The 26,070-nt window shown below is 55.3% G+C and overlaps 1 protein-coding gene across 4 annotated transcripts in view; it reads right to left on the bottom strand.

Moving 5' to 3' along the window:
* Nucleotides 1-26,070, bottom strand: part of WWP2 (WW domain containing E3 ubiquitin protein ligase 2) — a 50,839-nt gene that overhangs the window by 9,305 nt on the left and 15,464 nt on the right. For all 4 annotated transcript variants that reach the window (XM_067302302.1, XM_067302301.1, XM_067302304.1 and 1 more), the window contains 5 exons: nucleotides 20,357-20,496; nucleotides 17,165-17,378; nucleotides 8,278-8,367; nucleotides 5,752-5,926; nucleotides 2,151-2,205 (listed from right to left, as the gene is read on the bottom strand). In XM_067302302.1, coding sequence (XP_067158403.1) covers nucleotides 2,151-2,205; nucleotides 5,752-5,926; nucleotides 8,278-8,367; nucleotides 17,165-17,378; nucleotides 20,357-20,496 — 674 coding nt within the window. The remainder of the gene's footprint in view (nucleotides 1-2,150; nucleotides 2,206-5,751; nucleotides 5,927-8,277; nucleotides 8,368-17,164; nucleotides 17,379-20,356; nucleotides 20,497-26,070) is intronic.

Below are 26,070 nucleotides of genomic sequence, written 5' to 3' on the forward strand. Positions count from 1 at the left end.
AGAGCGCTGGGGCAAAACGAACACGACGCTCACACTGGCGACGCTGCCGTGTCGCCCCTCTGTGCCTCCAGCCTCGCGCGCTCCTGCTTGCTGCGCCCGCGCCTTCCCCGGAGCCGGCCGGTGCACTCCAAGCGCCCGCGGTTCCCGCGCCTGCTCAACCGGCCCGCCGCAGCCGCCCGCCCTCCTCCTCCTCTTGGCACCTCCGCTGGCACCGCTCTGCCTCGCGCCGGCTGCTCGCTGCCCTGCGCACGCGCACACGTGCATGCACGCAGCGCCCCCGCGAACACGTGCGCCCCGCACGCCTCCTCCCTCCACGTGCCTGCGTCACTGCCCGCACGCACGGCCCTGCTCCATGCCGGGACGGACGCCCTGCACGCGCGCCCCGCGTCGCCGCCTGCCCGCCACCCGCGCCGTCCTTCTTGCCAGCTCCGTCCCGGAGCCGCGGGCAGCCAAGCATGAGCGTGGGCGAGCTCCGGGGTCCCGCTGCGGGGCCGGGGCTGCCCCGCTCCCGCCAGCCCCGCGGACGGGGGCCGCAGCGTGTCCGCTCCGGCCCAGATGCGCGTGACGGCTGGGGCTGCCTCCACCCCCCGGACCACGTCCGCCCCCGGGACCTTCCCGAATCTTCTCTGGGCTTCCCGGGGCAGGACCCGCTTTCTCCTCCGAGCCGTACGGAGCTGATCTCCCGCTGGAGGGAGCTGCCCGGGGCAGGGCCACCCCGGATCCCTGGGCACGGGGGCTCAGCCCGGAGCGGAGCTGCGCCTTCCTCCCCAGCCGGCGCCGCCGAGGGGACCCTCCGCTCCGGGCTGCGACGGGAACCCGCAGAGCCGCAGCCGGGCCGGGGCTCACCCAGGACAGCGTTAGGGGCCCCCGCGCTGTCCCCTGCCCCTGCGGGGCCCTTTGGCAGCCTGGCGCACCTCTCCGCAGCCCCCGTGCCCGTCGCCCTCCTCCCCTGCGGGCACCGCGGAGCCTCCGCGAGCCGTGGTCCGCGGCATCCGGCCCTCTCCCAACCAGGCCCTGCTCCAAGCTCCCTGCCGTTCTCGCCTCTCCCCTGCTACCTGCCCGTGTGGGGCAGAGCCGCGGAGACTCGAAGGCGCTGACGCCACCCGGGTCCCCGCACCCCTCCCTGCTCCCTCCCCGCTTGCAAACGGCGTCCGTCGGCAAACCTGCACGAGCACCTCCGCCCCCCGGAGCCCGCTCCACGGCCCCCGCCCGGAGCAGGACGAGGTGCTGGGTTTACCGCCCCCACCCTGCCGGTGCCAGCGCAGCTGGGCATCCCTCCAACACAGCCGCTTCCCAGGACAGGGCTCGGGCAGGCCGGGAGCATCCAGCATCAGCCCGAACCGGCTCCTCCCTCTCCAGGGATGCTCCGCGCTGAGAACGGGGCCCCTCCGCCCGGAGCTGGCACAGGGCCCTTCCGCAGCGGCCCAGCACACAGGCTGCCCCGCGCCCCCAGCACCCGCCGGCTCCCCCCGGATACTTGCCCGTCCACCGGCTGCCCCCGCTCCCCGGAGCTGAGCGGTGCCGAGGCCCCGCTGTCTGGTTCGGACATGACGCGACGGAGGGGGAGGCATGGCAGAGCCCAGCAGAAAGCCGCGCTGAGGATACGGGCAGCAAAAGGGCCCCGCTCCTGCCAGATCCTGGCCCTGCTCCTGCCAGATCCCGGCCCCGCTCCTGCCAGATCCCAGCCCCGCTGGGGACCCGGGCGCCTAGCGAGCGGGACGCCCCAGGAGGCTCGGCAGGAGCCGGGGTCTAGGGAAGAGCGGGGAGCTGGATGCCTAGCCTGTCCTCGAGTCCAAAGAACAACCACAAACACTTCTGTGCTCAGTAGCTGAGAGAGAGAGATCTGGGAACTCCTCCAGGAAAAGGGGGGAAAAAAAAAAAGTGGGAAAAAGCTGGATTTAAAATCAGAGGTTGTGCTAACCATGGGCAGATGCGGCCCCGCGTGCAGCGCAGCCTCGGGGCAACACCGTCTCCCCAGCCGTGGTACCCAGGAACGCGAGAGATGCAGGCAGGAGCGAGCGAGCCTCCCGGGAAGCCCGGCTCTCCCCGCGGCGCTGGGGCCCGGCGGAGAGTGGCAGCGGTGCCCCGGCCGGGGCCGGCCGCCAGGCGAGCAGCGGGAGCGGAGGCAGGTGAGGAGGCTCTGTACTTACCCCAGCCGGGAGGAAGGGGACCAAGAGGATCATTGTCAGACGGGGCGCCAGACGACTAGAGACAACAGAGAGGGCAAAAATACAAAATAAAAAACAACGCAAAGAAGACTGGAAAAAGCAGAGCGCACAAGGAGTGGGGGGTGACGGGGAGTCGCGCAGCCCCCTGCTTTCCACTCGCCTCCTGTTGGCCCACAGCTCGCAGCAGAGGGAATCTGCTCCCAAAGAACTAAAAAAAAACCTTGCACACTCAAGGGGCGTTAAAAAAAAAAAAAAAGAAGAAGAAGAAAAAAAAAAGGAAAAGGAAAAAAAAAAAGCACAAACTAAACAGAGGCTGGGGCGGCCAAGGGGGCGGCAGGGCAGGGGCCGTGCCACGGTGCGCGGAGAGGAGCGGGACCAAGCTGCAAAGCCCAGATGTGCGCGGCTGCTCAGCGCCTGCTGGCCAAGGCGACTATCCCCACCAGTTACACCTCCAACCTTCTCCAAGAACCACACACAAGAGGGAAAAAATATCGCAGGCCTTTCCAATGAAATCATTCCCACAAGCCCTGTCCACGCCCAGCGCTTCCTGGCGGGGCCGGCGGCCCCCCTCCCCGCGCGGGGCAGCGCGGCTGCGGGATGCGCTCGCACTGAGGGCACATTCATGCCGGCGCAGACAGGCGTCTCCCGGCCCCGCCGCCTCCCACCCCCAGCAGGTTGGGGGCCGCCGCACAAAGCACCTTTATTCCTCCTCCTCCTCCCCGGCCGCCCGTCACCCAGCCTGAACCGGGGGATGCCCCGGGACGGGGGAAGGAGGCTGGCCGGGCGGCCGGCCGGCGGCTGCGCTGCGCCTCGGCTCCGGCTCCGCTGCAGGTCCCCTGGGGATGCACGCGCAGCCCGAACAGTTGGGGATTCGGGGGAAAAGGGGGTGCTGCGAATGCTTTTGATGGTTAAATAAGAAACACAGTGTTACCAAAAAGCCTTTTCATTGCACCTCCCGAAACTGAGCTGCAGGAGAGGGGCCACGCTCCCCGGCAGGCCCGGCACCCCGTCCCGCCGCTCGAGGGACAGGAGCGTGCACGGAGCCAGTGCGGGCTTGGGAAACGCCGCCCACGGCCGGGCCCTTCCCGCTGCTGCCCCGGATGGGGACCCCCAGGCCTGACTCCTTGCAGAGCCCCCACCGGCCGCCCAGGAAGGGCGCCGAGCCCCGGGGCACCCCGCGGGCCAGCCCAGCGCCCCGGCGGGACGTCCCACGGCACGGTCCGGGACGGGGCCAGGGCAGCCCTGCTCCTCCGAGCTTCTCCCCTTGCAGCGACCCAGCGAGCCCGACGGGGCGAGTGAGACGCTGCCTCTGGCAGCCGCCAGCCGGATGCTGCGTGCCTCCGGCTCCGAGTGGCCTCCGCTCCCTGCCCTGCCCAGACAGACTGGCCAGAGACACAGTCGAGTCACGTCCAGAGGTATCGCCTCACTGCGGCCTAAAAATAACTAATTAAAACAAACACGGCAGGGAGACGAGCACAGGGCAGCGCTCCGGGGAGCCAGCCTTCCCGTTGCTCTCGGCAGGCCCCACATGCACGGGACACGGCTGGAAACAGCCCGGCTCCCTGTGCCAGCGAGACCCCTCAGCACTGGGAAATCACCGCCAAGCCCGCTGCACGGGCTGGGAGCCCCGCGGCACCTGGTCCCTGGCTGCACCCCGGCCCTCCGAGCCGCGCTGCCCGCAGGAGCACAGTCCTGCCCGCTGCCGCTCCGCTCTCCTCTCCCCGCCAGGTGGGCAGAGGAGGGCAACAGCAAGCAGAAAGCCCCTGCGGGGAAGGAGGCAGAGCAGGAGCCATTGCCGCTGGCAGCAGAAAGCTTGAAACAAAAGTACAATCGTTTCATCAGGCTAAATTTGGAGCGCGAGTCCCTCCCTCTGCACTCTGCCAGGGCGAGTCGCGCAGCCCTGGAGTGGCTCCAGGGCCGGCGCTCGCGGAGACGTTAGCGAGCAATGAGCTCACGATCCAGCCCAGCCGCCGGTGGAAGTCCCCTGCCGAACGCCGCTGCGCAGCCGGCGCTGCCCTTGCAGCGTGCTGCAGGAGCAGGGCACGCGGCGGGCAAAGCCGCAACAGCCCACCGTGCTCCGCGGGGCGCGCTAGGAAAGGACTGGACCCCCTCCAGAGGCACCAGCCTGGCAAGCTGGCCGGGAGAGAGGGGCAGGAGCGGGAAACGGGCTCAGAGCAGCACCCTGCGCGTCCTGCGGAGCAGCCCTAGCTTTGCCTCCTGCCGAGCGGCGTTGGCAGCCCGGCTCTGCACACGAGCTCTGCGCATCCCCCTTCCAGGGAGCTCACACCTGGGCTCCTCTCTGGAGGAGACTGCACGAGCAGCAGCAGCATTTCTGTGTCCTGCTGGGACACATCAACCTCCTGACTTCCTCAGAGAGGAACTGAAAGTTAATGAGAAGTTCATCACCCTGCTCCTCACACGTTCGCTTTGCACCTGCCCCGCTGGAGCTCTCCTTCTCCTGTCAAGAGCAATGTTTTATACAGCGTCGCAGCCTCCTGCACAGCACAGGGGCTGGCTGATGGGGGGAGCACCGAAACATCACCGGTCTGGGAAGCAGAAATGCTGCAGACTGCTCGTGCCTAATGACTGCTCAGCCTGCTGCGTAAGGGTTGCCAGCGCAGACTTGGTTATCGGAGGACGCTCGCCACCTCTGGAAGCCAGATCCTGGCTCAGGCAGCAGCGGCAAGGCCAGGACAAGAGTGGTCTGAGACCACACTCTGCTCAGGAGCTGCTGCTCTATGGGGCTAGTGAGAGACCATTTGCCCAGCAAGGAAACGTGGTTATTCAGCCCAAATCAAGAACAAGGGAGAGAAGCAGAGAAAGCAGGAGGGAGCTCACAGAGCCCAGCAGTGCTCACTCCCTGGGTGCTCTGGTTCCCCAGCTCTTGCTGCAGCACTCACCACGCCAGCACTCGTGCCCTGGGCCCATATTTACTGGCGTTGCCTCTTGAGGCCACCCAGCGTCCAACTACACCACCCTCAGCCGAATGGAGACTTGGGGAAGGAACAGCTCAGCCCCGAGAGCCTCTCCACCCCACAACACGGGAGGTTCCTACGGTATTCCCCACACGGGCCCAAGCCCTGACAGCACACAGCAAGTCCTGCAGGCCTCACACAGACCGGCCCCTTCCCCCTCCGCCAGGTCAGGAGCAAGGCCATAAGGAAGGCCAATGCACTGCCCAGGACCAGCATGCCTTGGCTGATGGGAGCCAAGGGAGAAAGCCTGTTCCTAGCCATGCTAGCACGGAAGGGACGCATCAGGGACAGACTGCTGAGGACACCTCCCATCGCCTTTCAAGGATGCACTAGCTGTTTTTATAAAAAGCAAGCTATTCCCACAAGGTTCTCCACACTCAGCAGAGGAACTTCTGGGAACTTTTGTCCGAGCTCACTGTTCTGCTGAGCTCTCCGAGCCTACGGACTGTCTCTGCACGGGCCAGCTGCAAGTCGTGTCTCCGTGCAGGCAGAACAGGGTTGCTCACAGCCCAGTGAGCACCGTCCCTGCACTCCACATCTCCCAGACTTGGTTGGGCGAGACCCACTGGGCAAGCACTACCTGAGCCACCGCAGCCACTGGCCCTCACCTGGTACAAGAATCTTTGGCTAAATTGCTGCATGGCTCCTTGGAGCTGGTTTCGTTGGGACTGCCATTGCTCATAGTTCCTCACGTACTCGGCTGTAGGGCGCTGCCACGTGGTGGTCCTGGTGTTGTGGTCAACATAGTAATACCTTCCTCGAGGATCCACGCGCTTCTCCCACCTGGAAACACCACAGGAAGGAAATGTCACCACTTGTCTTCCCTCAGGAAAGGGGCTTATTGTGCCCTTCCAGCCCTCGTTTCAGTGCTTCAGGGCTTGATCATCTCCCACTCCAAGGGAGTCCACACCAAACTCACATGCACACCACCACCCCGCTTCTTCCAACATCGCTTCTACTGCACGGAGCTTGAACACACAGCACAGGACTGCTGAACCAACATCCCTCAACAAACCTTCAGGAGATCAGCTGTAGCCCCAGAGCTGAGCCCCTGGGGCATGTCCCAGCAGAGAGTCCCTCCTCAAGCACCACAGCAGTAACACAGGAAAGTCATGACAACTGATGCTCCCTCCTGTGATAACCAGCCCAAACACAAGTCCTCCCCAAGACCAGCACATCCACCAGTGCTGCTCGAAGGACAGGACTGGGCCAGGCACCCACAGGTAAACCCACCTTCCAAGAAGGCAGCCACCTCGCATCTCCTCCCCACAGCCAGCAGCCCAGGAAGAGGAAGGCATGCTGCATGGGAACAAGGCCTGGAGCATCCCCCTCCAGCTGATGAAAGAAGCAGCACAGACAGATCTGGTGGCAGATGTCTCCAGCCGTCATGTGGCAACTCAATACTAATGCTAGTGTGAAGGTATGGGGGCCAGAAGAAAGAAACCTTGCAGAGCTAAAGAAGCATGGCAGAAGGCACAGAACATGGTCTAACATGGAGGAATCTCCTATTTCTCTTGCTGAGAGTTGGCTCCGGGAGCCCTGGACAAGGAGCAGCAGCTTGAGAATATTCAGCTGCTGCCCAAGAACGTGTTGAAAACACAATTTAGAGGAGCACTGCACTGTGAACTTAGCCAGCTGCCAAGCTCCAGTCATGTTCTCCATGCAGTGGCTCAGAATTCACGATGGATTGAGTTCTGGCTCCTAGAAACACTTCGACGGCTCACTGGCCTCCAGAAACAGGTAAGAAAAACAGCTCATCATCCTTCAAGGGAGGAAGACAGTAAGAGCTGTTGGGCCTATGAGTTTAGCCATGGAGACTGTGAGTTTTCATTTCACTCTGACACTAAGGGCTGATTTCAGACACTTGGGTTTGGCTCCTCTCACAAGACTGAGCGCTACCCTTTAACACAAGGGCTCCATTCCCGGTTCCAGTATAACTATCAATTTCATAGCTGAAGGGGTTTCTTTGGATAAAATGAGATCCACCACTAGGATCTTCCTGTAACATCACATGAAGCAGTGTTGCTGAGCTCCGAGACAGGAGACGCCTAGATGCTAACAGATAACACCATGGTGTTAGGAGGGGAGGAACACACCTGGGGTACTCCAAAACCTACCTTTCAGGTAACAGCCTCCCTCTTTTAATACCAGATAGATTTTAAGCTGTTAGAGGATCAGAAGGTGACAGGGAAGGCTGCAAAGGTCTCAGTTTAACCAAAGGTAGTGTGCGACCAGAGGAACCTAGAGGCTCCCATGGAGGAAAACAGGCTTTTATTTCATATTCACACAGTACACTGGCTTTTAAAGCTCACTCCAGTCATTCCAACCTAAGATAAATGCCATCTAGTGAACAATATTCGTTTGGCTATACCGACTTCTCTGTTCTTGGGAGCCCAAAGAGAAGGTGAGAATTCAACAAGCTTCTGGAAAACGTGGGGGCCCAGAGAGCTATGTACGGTCTTCATGATCTGAAGACTGTTTACTTCTGCAAATGAAAGCATGTCCCTCCTGGACACAAGTTTTGCAGAGTTCTTCTAGCACATCTCATGGAGCTAAGCAGCATCGTCTTCTCAAGAGTGGGCAGCCCCCCACTGTGCTAAGAACATAAGAGACCTCTCTGAGAGAGGACAAGGTCCAACTCCAGGTTTGGAAAACACTGAGCACGCCTGCTTCTGCTCACCAGAAACTCAGCCCTCTCAAGTAATCCCTCCTCTAAAGTGTCTGTTTTTCTAGGCGACATGGGGCCTATCCCCTTCTCCTGGTCCTCAGGGAGACTTTGCAGGCTCCTGTATCAAAAGCCCACCCCTCTGTTCTGCCCACAAGCAATTACGCTCCTCAAGTTGCCAGTGATTCCATGGACTATTTAAAAAATAATAATCTTTTAATAAAGGCTAAAACAAAACAGACAGAAAGGTCTTATTTCTAAAAAAAGAAAAGGCCTTCTAGAGGTTGAAGAGTGTGTTTTCAAGCCAGTAAACACTTGGTCTTCTCACCTCATTTCTTTTTAGGAATGAAAAGACCTTCCTCCACCCCCTCCCATGACCGACTTCCCCCCTTCTCTGCAGACTCCTGCGCGGCCACTACAACAGGTTAGCTTGGTATCTGAGACACCACCTGCTCCCAGAGCACCTTACCCTGGAGGAAGGGGTCTCTCCCAGGTGGTGGTCTTGTTGTTATGGTCTACATAGTAGACTCTACCATTAGGCAGCTCTCGCTGTTCCCACCTGAAAGAGAAAATCATGAGACAGCTGATACTTGCTGAGACAGAGATCAAACCCTGGCAGAGGTGGAGGGGAGTCAAACACATCATCACCACAGGAGTTTAGAAGTGAAAGTCATACAGAGACAAGATTGGCAGCCCTGCAGGTGAAAGCCCTCTTCACATGCAGCAGACGGGGGGGATGCCCGCTCTACACCTGCCAGCACACCCTGATTCACTCTAGGATGGGAGAAGCTCAGGACCCAGGGCCGGCTGAAATGCCCTGTGCTGAGACCACCTCTTGGTGCTAACCACAACTAGCGGAGCGAGGGAAGTGGTAGATGAATGGAGGAAACTGGAGTGAGACGCAGCCACTCTGATCAATTGGATCAGCCAGGTAACGTGGGCCAGGCAGTCGCGGGACGTCTCTGCTCCAGCGGTGACAGCGACATGGACAGAGGCAGGTCCGCAAGCCCTGCACAGCCCCAGCCAGCCGGACGCTTCCCGTCCAGCCTCTCTGCTAACTGGCTCTTCGAGGTACTCGCCAGGCATGACACAAGCATCAGCAGAGCAAGAGAGCGCCAAGTGCTTCTCAGGGGTGCTGGTGGCACAGAGCTCCTACGAAGGACACCTTACACGTGACAGAAGACACGAGTCTCCTCAGATCCCTTCCCCTGCTCCAGCACATCCTGACATGAAGCAGCAGCAGGCAGCCTGCACGCTGCATGACCCAGCAGAAGTCGATAGACACTTCACATCTGCTTTTTAGTGATGTCCAAGCACAGCTAACAAAACAAAACTGCCCTCTGTGATGCCAGCCAGAGCGGCGTGCTTCCCACCACGGGATCTCACGGGTGTCTCTCCATAAAGCACATTGCTCTGACGCCTGCAGATGTTGGGGATGCCACCAAAACCCATGTGTGTCCAGCTGGCACCCTTTCAGAGAGAGCATGGAGAAACTCAAGGCAAACACAACAGCTCCTGTACTCTGTCGAAGCACAGAGGTGAAGCAAAGCGGCTCAGCTGGAATGAGCAATGTGGATCCAGCGATACCCAGACGATTTCCGCAGCCTCAGTCCCTGCGTTTGAAGGACAGCGAGACCAGCTATGGCCCTGTTCCTGCGCACTCAGCCTCACACGGAAGAGGACAGCACCTTTGGAAACAAGCAGGCACCGCCTTCACCTCCACGATGGACTCACAAGCTGCGACTACACGCAGCCAGAAGGGGATTTCTGATCCTTTCCTCGTTTCTTAGCTGGCAATGCTGAGGCAGAAAAAGGAGAGATGCACCCAACGCTGCAGCAGCAGCTGGTGTGCTGGGGCACCTCGTGTGGCTCCCACTCCCAGGGCAGCCTTTTAGGGCTCCCTCAGCCCCAGGCGGCCACGCAAGCTCTGAGGGCATCACCCTTCCCATGAGGATGGCTGCAGTGCAGGGGACCCAGTTTCCCCAGCAGGCTTGCTCCAGGTAGGACCAGGAGACCTCACAGGCATCTTCATCTGCTTTAAATCATGTCCAAACAGCTTCTGAATGAACACTTTGCCCGTGTTCCCATACACTTGGACTGCAGCTGTGCAGCCAAGCCTCCCCCACGGGTCAGCGAGCTGTGAATAATTAATAATCACCTTATTACCAAGCACATCCAGAGGGTTGCAGCTGGTAGATTAGTAAACCTACCTCTTAGCATTGCTTAGTTACAGTGTTTTAACCTTCATTTAAAATAAAGAATGACAGCAGGTCTGCACAGTATTTATTTGGCTTACTAGATAAAGACTATTATAGAGGTGCTGCAGTAGTTTGCATTCTGAAAATAGGCAAAGTTTGGAGCATAAATTCCTAACTTCCTCCAGAAAGTAGGAGGGTCGGTGTAAGATTTCACACAGGGTCAGTTTTATGCCCTGTGTGTTTTTGATGTAGTTTTTGTTTGGTTTCTCTTAATACATCTTTAAAGGGGAGCCTTTGAATCTGGGCTTGGGCTGAAATTTTTCTTGGCAGCCCTCCTGCTCATTGCTGACAGATACCTCTTAAAAACATTGTGTGTCCACAAGGCACTCAGTTTAGAGGTGGCCCCTAAGGGGAGCTGGTGCGATAGAGAGGGCTGGTTTTACACAGTTACACTGAAAACCATTCTTTGCCTTAATTCATTCATGAAAGTTTATGCCCTGGCAAACATAAAACCTCCGTGAAGCACCATGCTTTTCTGTCAGCTTTTATTCTACAACAGAGAAAGGCTAGCATACAGCTGCTGACAGATAAAATGTTCTCCTGCCACACTTCTACTCCCACAGGTCTCCCTTCCAATTCAATGTTCAGCCTCAATTAATCATCACAAAAAGCCCTAGGAAATTAATATTCTAGCCTCTGTTGTGACACTCTGATGGCAACTGAACAAATGCAGGCTTGCAGAACGCAAGTAGCACTTCGTGAAGGAGATGCTCTAAGTGCCAATTCCCCATTGTCTGGCTTGCACAACTCCTTCTTACCCTCAAACCTCTACAGCATAAGATTTAAGCTACCAAACTGTGGCCTCTGCCCCAAGAGCCACAACCACACACTGACCATGACCACAGGTCCACAGACTATGCCTCAGCCTCAACACTGCTTTCTACAGAGGTGGGAAGACAGAACACGGGGACAGTTTCAACAGGATTTTCCAAAACTCAACGGCATGCCATCAGCTGAAGACCTGAACTGTCCAGAAGTCAAGTGGGCAGCCTGAAAAATTTCTGACCTAGGCAGAAGGCAATCTTACACTCTGAGATAAGAGAGTCAGTCCCCTGAAAGCAGGACGTGAGTTTGAACACCAAGCTCAAGATATAGTCAAGAAATTTGCCCAACTCTAATCAGAGCTGTTGGCTTTGCTCCTGTGGCTTAGGAAAAGATTTCTCAACTTAACGCATTTGCAGTGAACAGATAAAATTTGCAAGTAAAAGCTACCATTCAGCAACACTGGATCTTTCTCATTCAAAGAACAGATCTACAGATGCCAGTGGTTGTCTTTGATGGAAACAGCCCAAGTCAGGACCTACCACTTTCATATAGCATTGACAGCAATGGGTTGCTGAGCAGAGCTCCACCCAGAGAACTGACCAAGTCTCTGTCAAAGGAGACCTGGTACTATCCAGTCCTACTCGCAGATCAGAAAGTCTTCATCTCTAAAGTCAGTGGTCAGCCCTTGGTCCGAGTTATCCCTGGACAGCGTTGGGTATTGCCAGAGGGAAAAAGCTTGTTCCCTGTTCACTAGTGATGAGCTCATGTTCCACAAGCATAAAAACATCAGGAAAGCTAAAACAGATTGAAACCTCTAAAAAGAAAGTCAGAGCTGGCCTGAGATTTCTTGAAGACACAAGCATGTCTACCCCACAAGATGGATGGAAAAGGAGCCATATTTCTGGGTATCTCTAGGAAGACGGCAGGCCTTTGGCAGTGCTACTGGCTGGAGAGCTCCCCACTTCAAGCACAGCTTTTGAGCCACTGGAGCTTTGGAAAGCTCCCTTTCTAGATTCGTACTGCAGGCAATTCCAATCCTCACCAGGGATCAGATGCACACCCAGAATAAGGCTCTGGTAGAGTAATATTATTCGCAAATAAAATTCCAAGGCATAATTCCACTCATAAGACTTTGAATGAGTCGGAGTCCGGAGAAACGCCAGGGTAGACCTCCATGATCATCCTCACAGGAAACCCCCTTAAGGATCATCTTTGTGAGGAAGTTAATTCTACATAATTGACTTTTCTGGATGGATCTAGAGACTGCAGCACAGGTCATTTACAGAGCACAAGGCAACCACAGCCAGATGTCCTATCCGTTTTGTCCATGCTGACAAGCAGTGCTTCAGAGATGAACACAACTTCAGTTTCACTCACACAGAATCAATGGTGCCAACGTCCATCACTGGAAGAGACAGGTCTTCCAAACTCATTGGCAATATGTTCGCAGTTTGATTCCTCTGATCGATAGGGCTCTGAGGACTTGGAAGTCCCCTATGACAAAAGACTCTCAAGCCTTCAAGTACTAATTCTGTGGCTGTACAGACCAGAAATACTGTGGCAGAGACTCCTCTAGAGCAGAGGGTTTCTGGATCCCTGGTAGGATACTCATCTGGGTGCCCCTATGACTGCAAAGAACCACAAAGGATTGAGGAGAGCTGCTCATAGTGCTGCAAAGCAGTGGTTGTTACTGATGTCCACTGCAGAGTGTCCCCGTCTCACACTCCCTAGAAACAGGTGCCAAGCTCATGTGCTCCTCAGTTCAGCAGCTCCTTGGTGATCTGAAAAGTAAATTTGCTGAGGGCTGCCTCACCCACAATCTGATGTTTTGTTGCTACGAAGAGTGAATCACAGCTGTTAAACAGCAAACTGCTATGAACTATTATCCCTGCTGTCACCCTTGCAACTGTCTGAGAGATAGGGGCACTCAGAGCTGATAAAACCCAACATTGCTTAGACCACCTTGCCCAGTTCTTCAAAGGCTTCAACCTTTTCAAGCTTCCCTGCACAGCATTTGCCATCCCTCACGGGACAGGTCAGGGAACACATATGACAACAGGCTCTTCCTCTTGGGAACCTATTTCCAGCCAATGTTTCTCCTAGATGAGTGCTGCCACGCCACCATTGGTGAGAAAGATCAACAGTTTATCAAATTATAGACGGTGCGAACAGCAATATCCAACGCAACAGCAAAAGTCCATCTGAGCGAAGAGCTGAGACATTGCTAATGAGCAACCTGCTTGTTCGAAGTCTTTTAAGATGCACTGATTTTTAAAACACTAGTATTTTGTTTAAAGGCACTGAGAACATAGGTTGGAACCTGATTTCTGGACCAGCCAGAAGACAGTCCTTCAAAAGCCATCCAGAATACGCTGTTGCTTCATTATCCCACAAGAGAGGAAGACACAGTCAAGCACCCACAGTGCTCGACAGGAGCTATGATTAAAAACTTGGTAAAAGTTGTAGGGTGCAAAGTTGTAATCACTGAACACAGTGGCAGGACTATGGTCTCAATTGTAAAAACACAAATGGTTGAGTTTGGTTTAGATATCAGCTTGTCTCACGCCTATTGCTGAGGCCAGGGATTCTGCTTTCAGGCAAATTCAGGGCACAAGCACAATCTATTGGCAAGTGCCTCCCCTCTCCGTCAATGCTTCAACGTGTGTCTTGTCTGCAGTCACAACGTACTAGCAACAGTCGACCCCAGGTCTCTGCACCAGTATCCAAGGACGTACTCACGGAGACACCAGAGCTCTCATCCACGTGCACCACTGGTGCAAGTCTGAAACACGCGACATGTTGAACCCGTGGTGCACCTATGTAACTCCCATCTGACTGCAGGAAACAGCTGCGAGGGGCAGTGGATACAGGGAGCACTGGACGGTGCAAAGTGGCAGCGCTGAGGTAACCCCGCAGGCCAAACAAAACGCCCTCCTTATGTAAGAAACCACAGCACCATGCCTTCTGCCAGGCAGTATAATGTACCTCTTTGTACGCGCGAGACAGAGCTGTGTATACACACCGTGTTAATGACCGTCTGTCCCCAGCGCAGGACCATCACTGATAGGAACCAGATGCAAGAGCCAGTGACTCTGGCTGCCCTCCCCCTCCTCACTATCAGTCCACTTGGAAACCCGCAGGTGAGGATCAGGACCCCACGTCAAAGGCTTCGAGTGCTGCAACCAGTTGCTCTTGTCCCACACACACTCCCTGGCTTCACAAGAAAACAAGCTCTGCACAAGCCAGGAGGACATAAGAGGAGGGTTCTGGGCACTGTTGGGTCTGGAATTATTCAGATCACCTTCCAGTATCCTCCAGCCCCTAAAACAGACTCCCAGTTGTATGTGAGATGCCTTTGTGGCCGCCACATCTGGTGCAGCTGTTTAGAGACAGCTATCCAAGCAGAATAAATAGCCTGGAATCCCCACATGAACCCTCTGCAGGCCCCATCCGCACGCAGCCCCAGCAGCGAGAGCAGGACCAACAGCCTCAGAGCATCCACCAGCACAGAGAGCTGCGAGAAGTTAAGACCCCTCCAACTGCTGAAGGAAATGAAAGCCCGAACGCTGTCAATGCTCCCACAGATCAAAGGAGCCAGAGTTCCCACAGAAAACGCAAGTTCTGGAGGTTTCTAAGACGGGAGAGCGACACCGCAGCTTTCAGGCTCTTCAGCGACAGCGACGGCACCGCAGGGGGACTCAGTGTCTGCAAGCAGCAAAGCAAGAACCATTACTCACGCACTCTGCGACGCTCCCTACACAGTCATCGCAGCGGGAGCCAGGCCAGCAAGGGGCTATCCTGCACGACAGTCTGGAGAGCACTTTGCTGCCAAATCTGCAGTGGCCTGGTTTTGCCTGCATCCCTTCTGCCTGAAACACGACTGCCTCCACTCACCCAGCCAGCTGCATCCCCATCTCCCAAGCTGGGCCTCAAACCACTAGCCGAAGCAATACCCTGGTGTGGTGAGCCAGCCAAAAATGAGCTTCCCCAGATCAGGTCTCAAGGGATCCCCAGCAGCTCATTCATACCATCTTAGTGCCACAGCCTTTTGTGCTATCCCTATTCACCAAAGGCAATGCAGACTCTTGCAGCAGCCCGTGTAGAAGCTAGTCCAGCCTCTCCCAGGGCAGGGCTCACACTGTGGAAACCTGCCTCCTGATGGCTCACATGGACCTGGATGGACTCAATTCTCCCCTGTCCCCCACCTGGAAAGAACTTGATACTTGGACTCCACCTGACTGAGCAGATTAATGCTATCCAGGCCAGCCCAGCATAAGCATATAATTCAGACAACACATGCAAGAGGATGGTTGCTCTAGTTCACTCCTCACAGATCCTATGGTCAGGGCAGGGATGGAAAAAGATCCAAGGTGCAAACCAAAGGTGTCTCCACAGGTCCCAAATACTGCAAGCTCAGCCTGGAGGAGAGTTTGCTCCCCCTTCTGCTGCTCTTCTCTGCCATCTCCTAAATGGCAAAACGCAACAGTTTCATCCTCCTCCCCCTCTGACACGCAAGATTTTCTGGTTTGTGAACACAGCACGGGAGATGGGTGCAGAGAGGAAACCGGCCACCCTTCCACTTGGCTCCACAGTGCCCCCGACCAGGTAAATGAAAGACTTGAGTGTCTTAGAAAGCAGCATCCCTGAGACTCCTGCAGCCTCCGTAAGCTCTGTTCATGAGCACCTACACGGTACCTACAGGCTCCTCACCGCCCCCACGCCCCGGGAAAGAAACAACACCGTTTCCACCCTGGGCAACGCAGAGGTAGGGAAAAGGAGACCTTCAGTCTATCTAGTAGGAGCAGCAACAGGCATAAGCTCCGGCTGGAATAAAGACCTTTTTCAGAGCACTGGACTTTTCCAGCTGCCTGGAAACAGGAAGCGCCCAGGCCTGAGAACAGTAACCCTCACACACCCCACATAAAGGCACACTGAGCTGTTAACCCTAATTACCTGTGACTGACACACGAGCGAGGCCCTGACCTTCCAGGCATTGGCTTAGCCAAAGGGAAATAAACAGCTCACTTCATAGGAAACACAAGCCATTTTCAACCCCCCTGCTTTGCACTTTCAGTCCAAAATTAAAGGTGCCTGAAATACAAGGGGAGAACGATGCAGCCTAGCCTTCCTGCAAAAAGGTAGCAGGGCAGCAGGCTGGAGCTCGGCTGAGCTCAGAGACTGCCTTACGGCTTTCACCAAGGATCAGCGTGCTTGCCAGCACTGCTCCACTCAGTGCCCAGCTCTCCTCCCCGCTCCTCCTGCCACGTGCTGCTGGCGAAGGAGGATACAGGGCATAAGGGAGACTGACTGGCCCAGAACAGCATCCTCTTCCCTGGGGCCTCCCCTGCTGCCATCTCCATCATGCAGCACCACTCTGTAAGTACAGTGCTTGATGTTACCTTCCTCCATGCAAAGGACTTTAAGGTCTCCATATTTCTCACAAACGTCATCTAAGACCAACTCAGCACCATCACTAACAAAGACCTTCTCTCCCTCTTCTTTACTGGTAACTCCAGAGAGGCCCAGAAGAAGTCCTGCCTGCCCCCATCTGCTGATGCATTTGGTACTGCTTGCTGTTGTCTGCTCATGGTTTCAAGGTGGCACATGACAAATGAGCAATACGAGGATCCTGTCCACCCCCCCCCCCCCCCAAACAGCAGTGAATGCCTTTATGGTGTTTCTGTAGGTTTCTTTTTTAATGATCACGCCCTCCTGCTCAGAGGGAGCTCCCTGGAAATTCATATTCACACTCTCATGTATTTTCTTCTCACTGACTGAGCCATTTAACAGCTTCTACTGTGCTTCAGGAGAGCAGAGGGCTTTGCTGCTCCCCTTCTGGGCACTGACACTGAGAGACTGCTCTTTACAGAGATGCGATTCACTCTTTATTACCTCTGAGACCTGCCACGGACACAGAGTAGACTCCTGGACTAAAGGAGGAGAGAGGAGTCCTGCAGCACAGTCAAACCCTGGCCATATGGTTCAGACTAAAAAGGATAGCTTGTCTCCGTGGAGTGGGGGCACAATCTGGACTAAGACAGCAAGTCTTTCTGCACAAGCAATCCGGATGCTACAACCACCCCTAATGGTACCTAACGCTTCCACCCAGTCTGGACCCTCATCTCCCCCTTGCTGTTCTCATTCCTCTGCGTATTCTCATGGTCCAGCACCAACCTTGGAACGGCATGCACGGCAGAGCGGGACCGCCCGGGCTGCTCCGAGCTGCCGAGGGAGAGCAGTGCCCCGATCCGCTCAGCCAGCTTGCACACGCTCAGCCGTGCTGGCCCTATCGGGGCAACGAGAGAGTCTAAAGCAGAAGGCAGAGCTGCTTACCCAGGGGGCAGAGCATCCAGGGCTAGCACCGTGGCCCGGGACTGGGGAGCGCCCGAGCCAGAAGCTGCCTCCTCTGCCTCTCCGGAGGCCGATGAGGCAGGAAGGGCGGGAGCGACGGAGCCGTCGGCCACGCTCGCTGCTGTCGTGGGGGAGGTCACTCCTGCCGTCGGCCTTTCCTCTTCACCGTCTGCAGCATCCGCCGAGTCTCCATTCACTGGAAGGGCAGAGCTGTTAGTGCTAAGGAAGGGTAGCGGGGGGCCCTGGCCGATCTACCACCACTCCCAGCCCTAGCAGCAGAGCAAACGGTGGGTGGCAGCAGTTACCACCCATGCCTGGGACCCGCAGGGTGCTCCCCAGCCTGCGGCAAGGCAGCATCTCTGTTCACCCAGGAGTAGGCATCAGATCCTCTGTGAACTGCCGCCACTGCCTGCACCTCTTCCGTCTGCAGGCAAAAGCATAAGTACTTTGCACTTGCTTGCACCTGCACTGCAACGTGCTGCAGGCCTGCAGTTAACTCAGGTAACAAGCAGGAGCCCAGAGAACTGCTGGCATGGGTCCCCTCCAGGCTGAGGGAAGCACAGATTGGGTAAGTCAGCTGCACTGGTAAGAGCTAAATTTTGCTGGATTCCATCGCGCTTTTGGAAAAGGGAAGGGGAAGACAGAGAGCAAAGGAAAATTATGATGAAAACTGATCAGGAGGAAAATGCAGACCAAAAAACGGAAGGGAATTTGTTTGGAAATACTTATTAGATAGCCAAAAACCATGACTTGACAGTCAAGCACAGGATAACTTCAGCTAGAAGGCATCCTGGTTTCAGTGGCAAAACAAAAGCATTAAAAACAAAACAGCAAAATATAGCATAAAAAAGGAAGCAGGCAGAGCTCCATGAGTTAGAGTTAAGAAATGCAGAAAACTCTAAGGGAAGGTAAAGACACAGAGAAATATCTGTGCCTAAAAGACAAAATATTTAGAAGTATTCTAGGAAATAAACCTCATAATAGTATAATCACTCACAGATAGAGACTGAAGAACTACAGATATCGTCTAGAAGAGGCAGACTGCTCAGTACACTTTTGCTTTTTGGTCAGAGGGAAGCAAGACAATATCCTCCGCCACCGGAGGAAATCTGGTACACAGCACTTAGTTACTAAAGGAGCCTCTTAGGCAGCATCTAAAGGAGATGCAGATTGCTGAATCAGGAGGCTCACAGTAACTTCCATCAGGAGTCCTGCAGCACTTGGCTCAGGAGATCTCTGACTGCTGTTCATTTCTAGCAAGCCTTGGAAAGGGGAGTTTTAGAAGCTTCAAGTATATCGTGCCAATCTTCAAAGGAAACCTGCAGAATGACCCAGGTAATTACAGTGTAATTAGCTTGTTCTCAGTCCTGGGCAAAACAGTGGAAAAGCTAATCCAAAGTTCAATTGATAAGGAAGGAGTTCAGCAGGAATAGTCAGTGCTAAGCAACACGACTTTGCAGGAAACATGCCATGAAATAACCTCCTTTTATTCTCAGATGAAATTACAGCTTTGAGTGACAAAGGTAACTGGGAAGTCCTTGACCTCAGTCTTGCAATAGACTGTTCAAAAATTGAACATAATAATGTCAACAAAACATATTAAAATGGAAGAAGAGAAAGGTTGCTAGAGGCATTCTAGAGAGTGTAACACACAGTACCGGTACTAACCCCAACCACTCAAAACACTCATCTCCCCATCCTGAAATATAAAATCATTGCCGACAGGACTTTTGGAAGACAGAGGTTGGTGAGCATAGACAGCAATGAGGACAGCACAGTCATAAACCCACTGGGAAAGCTGGGGCTCGTCCAATAAAATGTGTTTTAACAAACCAAAGCCAAAACACCAAGTTATACTTGCAGGAACAAAAACTCTGTCCACAGCCTGAGGGACTGTCCCCTGCACAGCAAGGACATTGAGAAGGGCTGGGTGGCGACAGTGGACAAAACTCTGCATTCACTCCAAATGCAGTACTTTTCTGACCAAGGCAGACACGAGCCTCAGCTCCAGGGAGGGGAGCAGAGACCAGGAGCGAGCAAGACAACGCTGACAGCTGAAGAGTAACATTGCGCTTCGCCCTCCCACTCCCCCACCTCCCTCCCAAAATGAATTCTGGCAAAATTGAAATTACGTTGCTCCAGGTTTTTCCAGTGAAATGGAAAAAAAAAAAAAAGTCTTCATTTTGGGTTGAACAAAACATTTCCTTCTACCCGAAAAAAGTACTTGGCTTTTCCTTCCAGGTCTCTGACAAAAGCAAAAGAAAGGACAGTGCTGTTTGCAAAGCCAGCGCAAAGGAGTAGGAAATGCCTGTGGCAGTGGTGTCACTTTTGCTGCCTACCTCTTACCCACCAACACAGTGACTGAAGCACTCACCCAGGATGTGGGACACCTGGACCTCCACCGAACCCACATCAACTACATGCCAGGATACTGTCTCAACCATCACGTCTCAGAGCTTCTAGAGGAGCTTCCCTCTATCTCTAGCTGGAACTCCTTTACCAGTTCCACGCGAGAGCCAGGTAAGCAAGAGACAGATGAATTGCTTATGGCTTTATAGTTAGGCACTCACCAGATCCCAGTCCCTGTGCCACAAAGTATTTATGGTTTTGTGGGCAAACCCAAGCAAAAGCAAGAGAAACCCTTCCTCTGGCATAAAAATCAGCACTCTGTTTAGAGGTGGGTTTGTATCTTCTCTGGCACTGGATACAGACAGCTGCTCCTCCCCATTTTGGTGAGTAAAGATCTCAAAAATATATTCACTGAAAACTGATGGGCAAATTCAGCTGAATGTTCACAACTCTGAAAAAAATCCATTCAGTTGTGATGACTGTTCTCCTCTCTGTGGCATCAGTGACATTGCTTTTCCAGTCTCCCTTTAAAAACCTGGAACCAGATGCTGCATTTATGTCATGGAGACTCCAGAGAGGAGCCACAGAAATTGTTCAAGAAATGGAGAATAGGTCCTACCAGTAAGATCTACGGAGCTCAGGCTGCCCAGGTTATCAAAAGTAAAATCAATAGCTCCTTCACAGGAAGGAAATCCCTGGGTATTAAAAGATTCTTTATTTCAGCAGAAATTCATTTTCTCCCACTAAATGCGGTCCCAAGCTCTGCCCACCATACATCTCTAACCAAAAGGCCCGAACACAGCTCCCACTAGCACCACGTTTCACCTGTGCCGTTCGCTGTGCCGTTTGTCATGCCAGCATGGTTCTGACTCTTGGCCTGCAGCCGGTGCCGGTTCCTGGTGCTGGGACTTTGCTCTCCGTTCCCTGTGTTTTGTCTGGCCACTCCAGCTGAATGCCGGTGTGTCCTGCAAGGGAAAGAAACACAAGAGGTGAGACATGCAACCAGCCCCAGAGAGAAAACCTACTCCTGTCTTCCTTGCCTGGATACTTTTGTCCTCTCTGAGCACAGCTGCCAGTCATCTCCAAGAACCACTGGGACGCTGGTCCTGCTCCTTAGTCAGCGCCCTGAACTCCCAATGCTGCTACTTCCACTCTCCCAGCCTGTACACGGGTGCCAGCATCCCACCTATTGGTATCAGAGTCCTATGGAGGAGAAACCATGGTGCAGAAGGCCTCGCTTCTGCTTGCTGCTGCTCCCTTTAGCCGCCCCATGTGCTAAGGAACAGCCCTGGGCACCGACAGATGAAAACCTGCTCGCGGTACTAAGCTGTTGTGGCCCCCCTCCACTCCCGCAACGAAGCTCCTGGAAGAGACGGTGTGCAAATGCTTTCTGCACTTCAGTGCCACGTCGCGTGCCTGGGGAAACCCACCGCAGGGGCGTGAGCTCAGCCACAAGCCTTGCACAGAGGCAGGCGAGGAAGGTGCAAGTATTCTTCAGCTGCTGCTGATCCCGCTGGGACAGCCATGGTCCCTGGCAAGGGGTGGGACAAACAGCCGGGATGGACGGCAGGTTAAATCATCACAGCACAAGCCTGGATCTCACCTGCAAGAGCCCCGACTCTCCGCACAGGGATACTCGGCTCTCTCCAGGGATAGGAGAGGAAAGGGAACTCAGCACATCTAGTCCAGACAGAGCTTCCCTGCCACCATGTCCCTGTCCCCATGCGATGACACTAATCAAGCAGGCCAGGACAGCCCGGCCCCCCCAGGCAAAGCGCCTGCAGCATACGCAGCCGCAGCACGGCATGAACCGCTCTGGTCAAACACAGCTAAGCCTCCACGTCCCCGGCCCCTGCGAGCGCCGCAGGACATTCCAGAAAAGGTTCGGGTTTTATGCTTATTAAGAAACCTGGTAATTACTGTAAGTGGGGCAGAGCATTGCGCGCAGGGCCACAGGGAGGGAGCGGAGCGCTGCCCGCACAGCGGGGCGCTCGCTCCCCAAGGTGGGAACGGAGAGGTGCTACCCCGGAGCGGAAAGGGCACGTTCAGCAGGGGGGCACCACGTCACTCGCGCACCAGGGCAGAGACACAACCGACTGAGGGCATCTCCCAGTTGGATTTTCTGCGTGACTTTGTTGACATTTGCTCCATCGTTTCGGGTAGTGAGAGTCTCACACCACCAGTGTGTCCATCCCAACTCTCACGGGCCGGGGAGCATCAGCGGGAGCCTGGAGGCACCTCCACCAGGATCGCAGCTCTTGGGGCAATGCACAGCGCTCCCAGCTGAAGCAACGACGACAGAGAGGGTGAGAACCACAGGGATTAAAACGTCAGCTTGTTCCAGCCAAGTTCTCCCCTTAAAAGGGCAAAACCCTCTAACTGTCCCCATGTCTCAGGGCTCTGCTGAGCTGGAGCTGGGAGGGGAAGGCAGTTTGGCAGCAACAGGGCGCAGCATCAGTCATGCCACACTCACCAGCTCCAGCGAGCCCGTGATCCCTCCCCGCTGCTCTCCTTGGGGAGCAGCTCACAATGACAGTAGGCAGAGGAAGGGCTGGGACCGGCAGGAGACATGGGAAAGCAGAAGACGATTGTTGAAAATAGACCAGACGCGAGCCACAGATAAGAGCGGGCAGCCCAGCGGAGCGGTCCGCGAGCAGGAGCTGCTGAGACCGCTTCCATCAGCCACAGCTCTTCCCCGGAGGGCGGCCCCAGACACAGGGTCTTTGACACATTCCTCACTTGGACAGTAAACGCCAACACCTCCTCTAGCCCCAGAAACCCTGGCTACCCCCCGAAACCAGCTGTGCCGAGGGTTTGCTTCGGCCGCCAAACAACTTCTCACCAGCACATCGGGACTCGGAGGAGTTACGGGCACAGAGCTGGTTCCTCTCCCTGCTGATGGGGAGACGTGCCCCTCACCGGCTCTCGGCAGGGCACAGGGGCCCCCCAATGTCACCTGCCTCACCAAAGCAGCTTCCCTCGCCGTGCAACGGGCCGAGGGCTCAGGTGGCCCCAGCTCGGCGTTGATGGCCCTGTGGCAGAGGACCAACATGCCCTGCAGCATTCAGCATCCAGCTCGGGGGCTGGACCGCGGCGCTGAGGGCACTGGAGCCCGGGGGCAGGGACCCAGGCTCCCCGTGCTCACGCTGCCGAGGCAGATCCCTGCCCCAGGCAAGCTCTGGCGGGCTGGGACACCTCCCGGCAGCCCCGCGCCGAGGTTCCCCAGCCACCAGGCCAGAGGCAGCGTCTGCCGCGAGCGAAGGGCCGAGCGTGGGAGGCCATGCGGGAGCGGGCAGGCGGCGCTGCCAGCCGGAGCCGGCCCCGCCGAGCGCGAGCGGCCAAGGCATAGCATGGATCTTGTCCCTGCCCTTCTCAGCACAGATGAGCTAAGAGCTGCCCGGAGAGTTTTTAGAAACCAAAACAGGATGTTTCCAGGCTGCCAGCCGGCCACATAGGGTTACTAGGCCTGAATTAGCCAGCCTGCTGCCCAGCCCAGCCCAGCCCAGCCCTCCTACGAGCGCTCCCATCTGGGTATTGTCTTTTAATAGATGCATGGAAACAAACCCAGCGGGGCCACGTGACAGCGACCGGACTGGGAACAAACTCTTAAAATAGGAGCAGGGAAAAAACAAGGCAGAGTACCGATGGGAACAGACTCTCGCAGCGTGCCGGGGGAAGGAGCAGAGCGGCACGGGGCAGCGGGCAGTGGGCACAAGCCCCCGTTACTCCCTGCAGACTGACAGTCTCGTGTCACTGCCCCATCTCGTGCTCTGCCCCGTCCCTCCTCCTGGGCCAGAGGCAGGAGGACCAGAGCGCACCAAAGAGGAAAACGGTGCCAGGCAGGACGACATAAGCCTTCCAGCTCCCCCTCTTCTTCCAAGGCTGAGCCCCTGCTCTGCAGAGGCTGACGCAGGCCCAAAGGACGCAGGGGACATCGCCTGGGCTCCTCTCTGGCCTGGACGCGAAACCCCGCAACAGCTTCCTGCTCCCAAAGCAGAGGTCCCATCCCTGTGACCCAGTGCAGGGGTGTCAGGACAGGTGGCAATGTCAGTCTCAGCCTCACTCCGTGCAAGTGGTAACAAGCTGCAGCTGGTGGGAGATCTCCATCGCTGCAAGGGCAGCCGGGGGGGCCCGGGAGGCTCAGCTCCCGCTGCCGTTAGCCACCACCAGAAACACAGAGCTGAGAAATTCCTTCTGCCTCTGCGAAAAATGGGGAGGAGGAGGCCAAGGTCCCCTGCACCCAGCTTTCTTGTTTGCAAGGCAGGGAGCAAAGGCCGCACGTGTTTACCAACAGCTTGGAGCTAGGAGTCCCAGCACGCCAGGGCCTTTGCCCTCAGGCCTTCCAGTGCAGAATATCCCCCTTGCTGGCTCACCCCTGTGGCTCAGCTGTTCTCAAGTGCAGCATTGATATCGACCTAGCATGGCCCTACGAGAGGACAGCCCTGGCCAGAGGGCAATTCGCATCAGGCTCGCCTCAGTCTAGCCCTATGCACGGCCTCTTTGCAGATCCCCAGCCTAGAAGCACCATGACAGATGTGAGAGATGCCGGGTTTCTGGGCAGACCAACCTTCCAGCAGTAACACAGCATCCATCTGCTCGTGTATCCCTGAGGCTATCCTTTGAGAAACTGTATTTTTGTCTTGTATAACTCATCCTTTGAAAATAGAGCTAAAAGTCACCTTTAAATGTGCTTCAACTCCACCCAGTTTATTCCAGTTACCCACCACTTTCCAGACTCCTCCCTGCTGATCCTAGAGATCCATTTCATGACTTGTTCTCTGAGGTCCTGAACAAAACATCCTGGCCCTTTCCAGCCCCAGAACCTCTCCAGTAGCAGGCTGCACGCCCGCTGCCCAGCACAGCCTACCTCTGCTCTCTGCGGGCCTGGAGCTGCAAGTGGTAGATCACAGCTCACCTGGCCTTTTACTGCTGCGGCATCACGCCAGAAGCCGCACGTTCAGGGAAGTCCCGTGGCCATACCCAGGGCTTTGTGGAGCAACCTAGAGCAAGGGGTTCCCATGAGGGGGCCAGAGAAAATATTGGGCTGAGTGACCCAGGGGGGTGTCTCCCACTTGCCCTCAGGGATGCCCATGCCCATCACTAGCTGAGCTGTGAATTTTGGACATCAAAAAGTAGAAAAAGTGAAGCACACTACACTAGAGAAACCATGTGAGTTTGCATGAGCTTGTGACAGGTGACAGCAAAGTTTCACACGCCCCTGGTCAGATCACAATACGACACATGGCTTGACAGCCCGAGTCTCCAGAGAGGCGAGCAGCAAACCAGACTACTTTATTCCCTAGTGTCAAGAGAGGTCCCTTTGGCCACAACAAAACAAATGGGGATTGTGGCAACTCTCGCTGCACCCAAGGCCCCTGCTCTCAGCCGGAGACTTCTGGGCTCTCTATTTTCTCTTCACACAGAAAGCTGTGGAATTTCACACCCTGTCACCAAGATTAGCAGCAAATCCCAAGATGACATTTGTTCAGGAGAAGAAAGAGAAGCCCTGACCAAGCAGTTTCCCTTGAGGGGAGAGAGGAGAAATAGTTGAGGAGCAAAGAATGACCCTTTTCTTTCCATCCTGCCTGTGAGGGAGTTTGCCAGCATCCATCACCAAGCCCATGAAAATAAACAGCGCTCTGCATATAAACAGAGCAAATATCAAACAGCTTTCCCATGTGCACAGGACTCCTACTCCACTCTGGAGAAGGCAGCTGCCTCTGTGGTGGGTACATACAGCAGTGCTTTGCCCCATATAGCAGTACTACAAACTGTGGTATTATGTCCAGAACAACCCTAAAATCAAGTGAGTTTAGGATGAATCAACAACTAGCCAGAAAGTTTCCCATAGCAGAAAAGCCACGGGATTTTTAATGATTGCAAGCAACGAGAGCCTATTGACAATGTCAAAAGCTCAGCCACTTGCCAGCAGAAGAGGTTCTACCAGCTAAGGAGCTTACGCAATTTCCATACCTGGAAGGTCTTTGAAGGTCACCTACAAAAGTGCTGTCCAGAACTCACCACACTTTGACAGGCTCATAGCTCAAGAAGATAGCAAGAGGAGAAACTATTTACAGGCAGTTGAAGAGCAATCAGGAATTCAGAAGTAACTAGTCACACCTAGGCAGCAGGCTGAGCCTCCTAAGCTAGAACTTTCTTTACAGGCTTTCTAGCACCTACTGATAGCTACCAACTCCCAACAAGACACTGAGCATGCATCATCTGTGAAAAGCCTTTTATGCCTGGACAGCAGGAATCAAGAGAAGCAGCCACAGTAAAAGGGCACAAACTGTGTTCAGCAATCTGTTTCTAATTTCCTGTCCCACTCCTTCCTCAGGTGAGAGACAAACACGATAGGGACGGGGTCACTTTTTAGAGAGGAAAACATTTCTTTCCTTCACTCTTCTCTCATATGTGCCTGACAGATCAAGAAGGAGCAGAAGAGCTCAAAGCATAGGGCTTGCTGCTGAGAAGGCTCCTGAACGTCGAGCCTGCAGGCTGTGCAGAATCTCTTACCAGCCAAGGCTGCAGGCTCCCTC

Source organism: Apteryx mantelli, chromosome 10, assembly GCF_036417845.1.
Source record: "Apteryx mantelli isolate bAptMan1 chromosome 10, bAptMan1.hap1, whole genome shotgun sequence".
NCBI lineage: Eukaryota > Metazoa > Chordata > Aves > Apterygiformes > Apterygidae > Apteryx > Apteryx mantelli.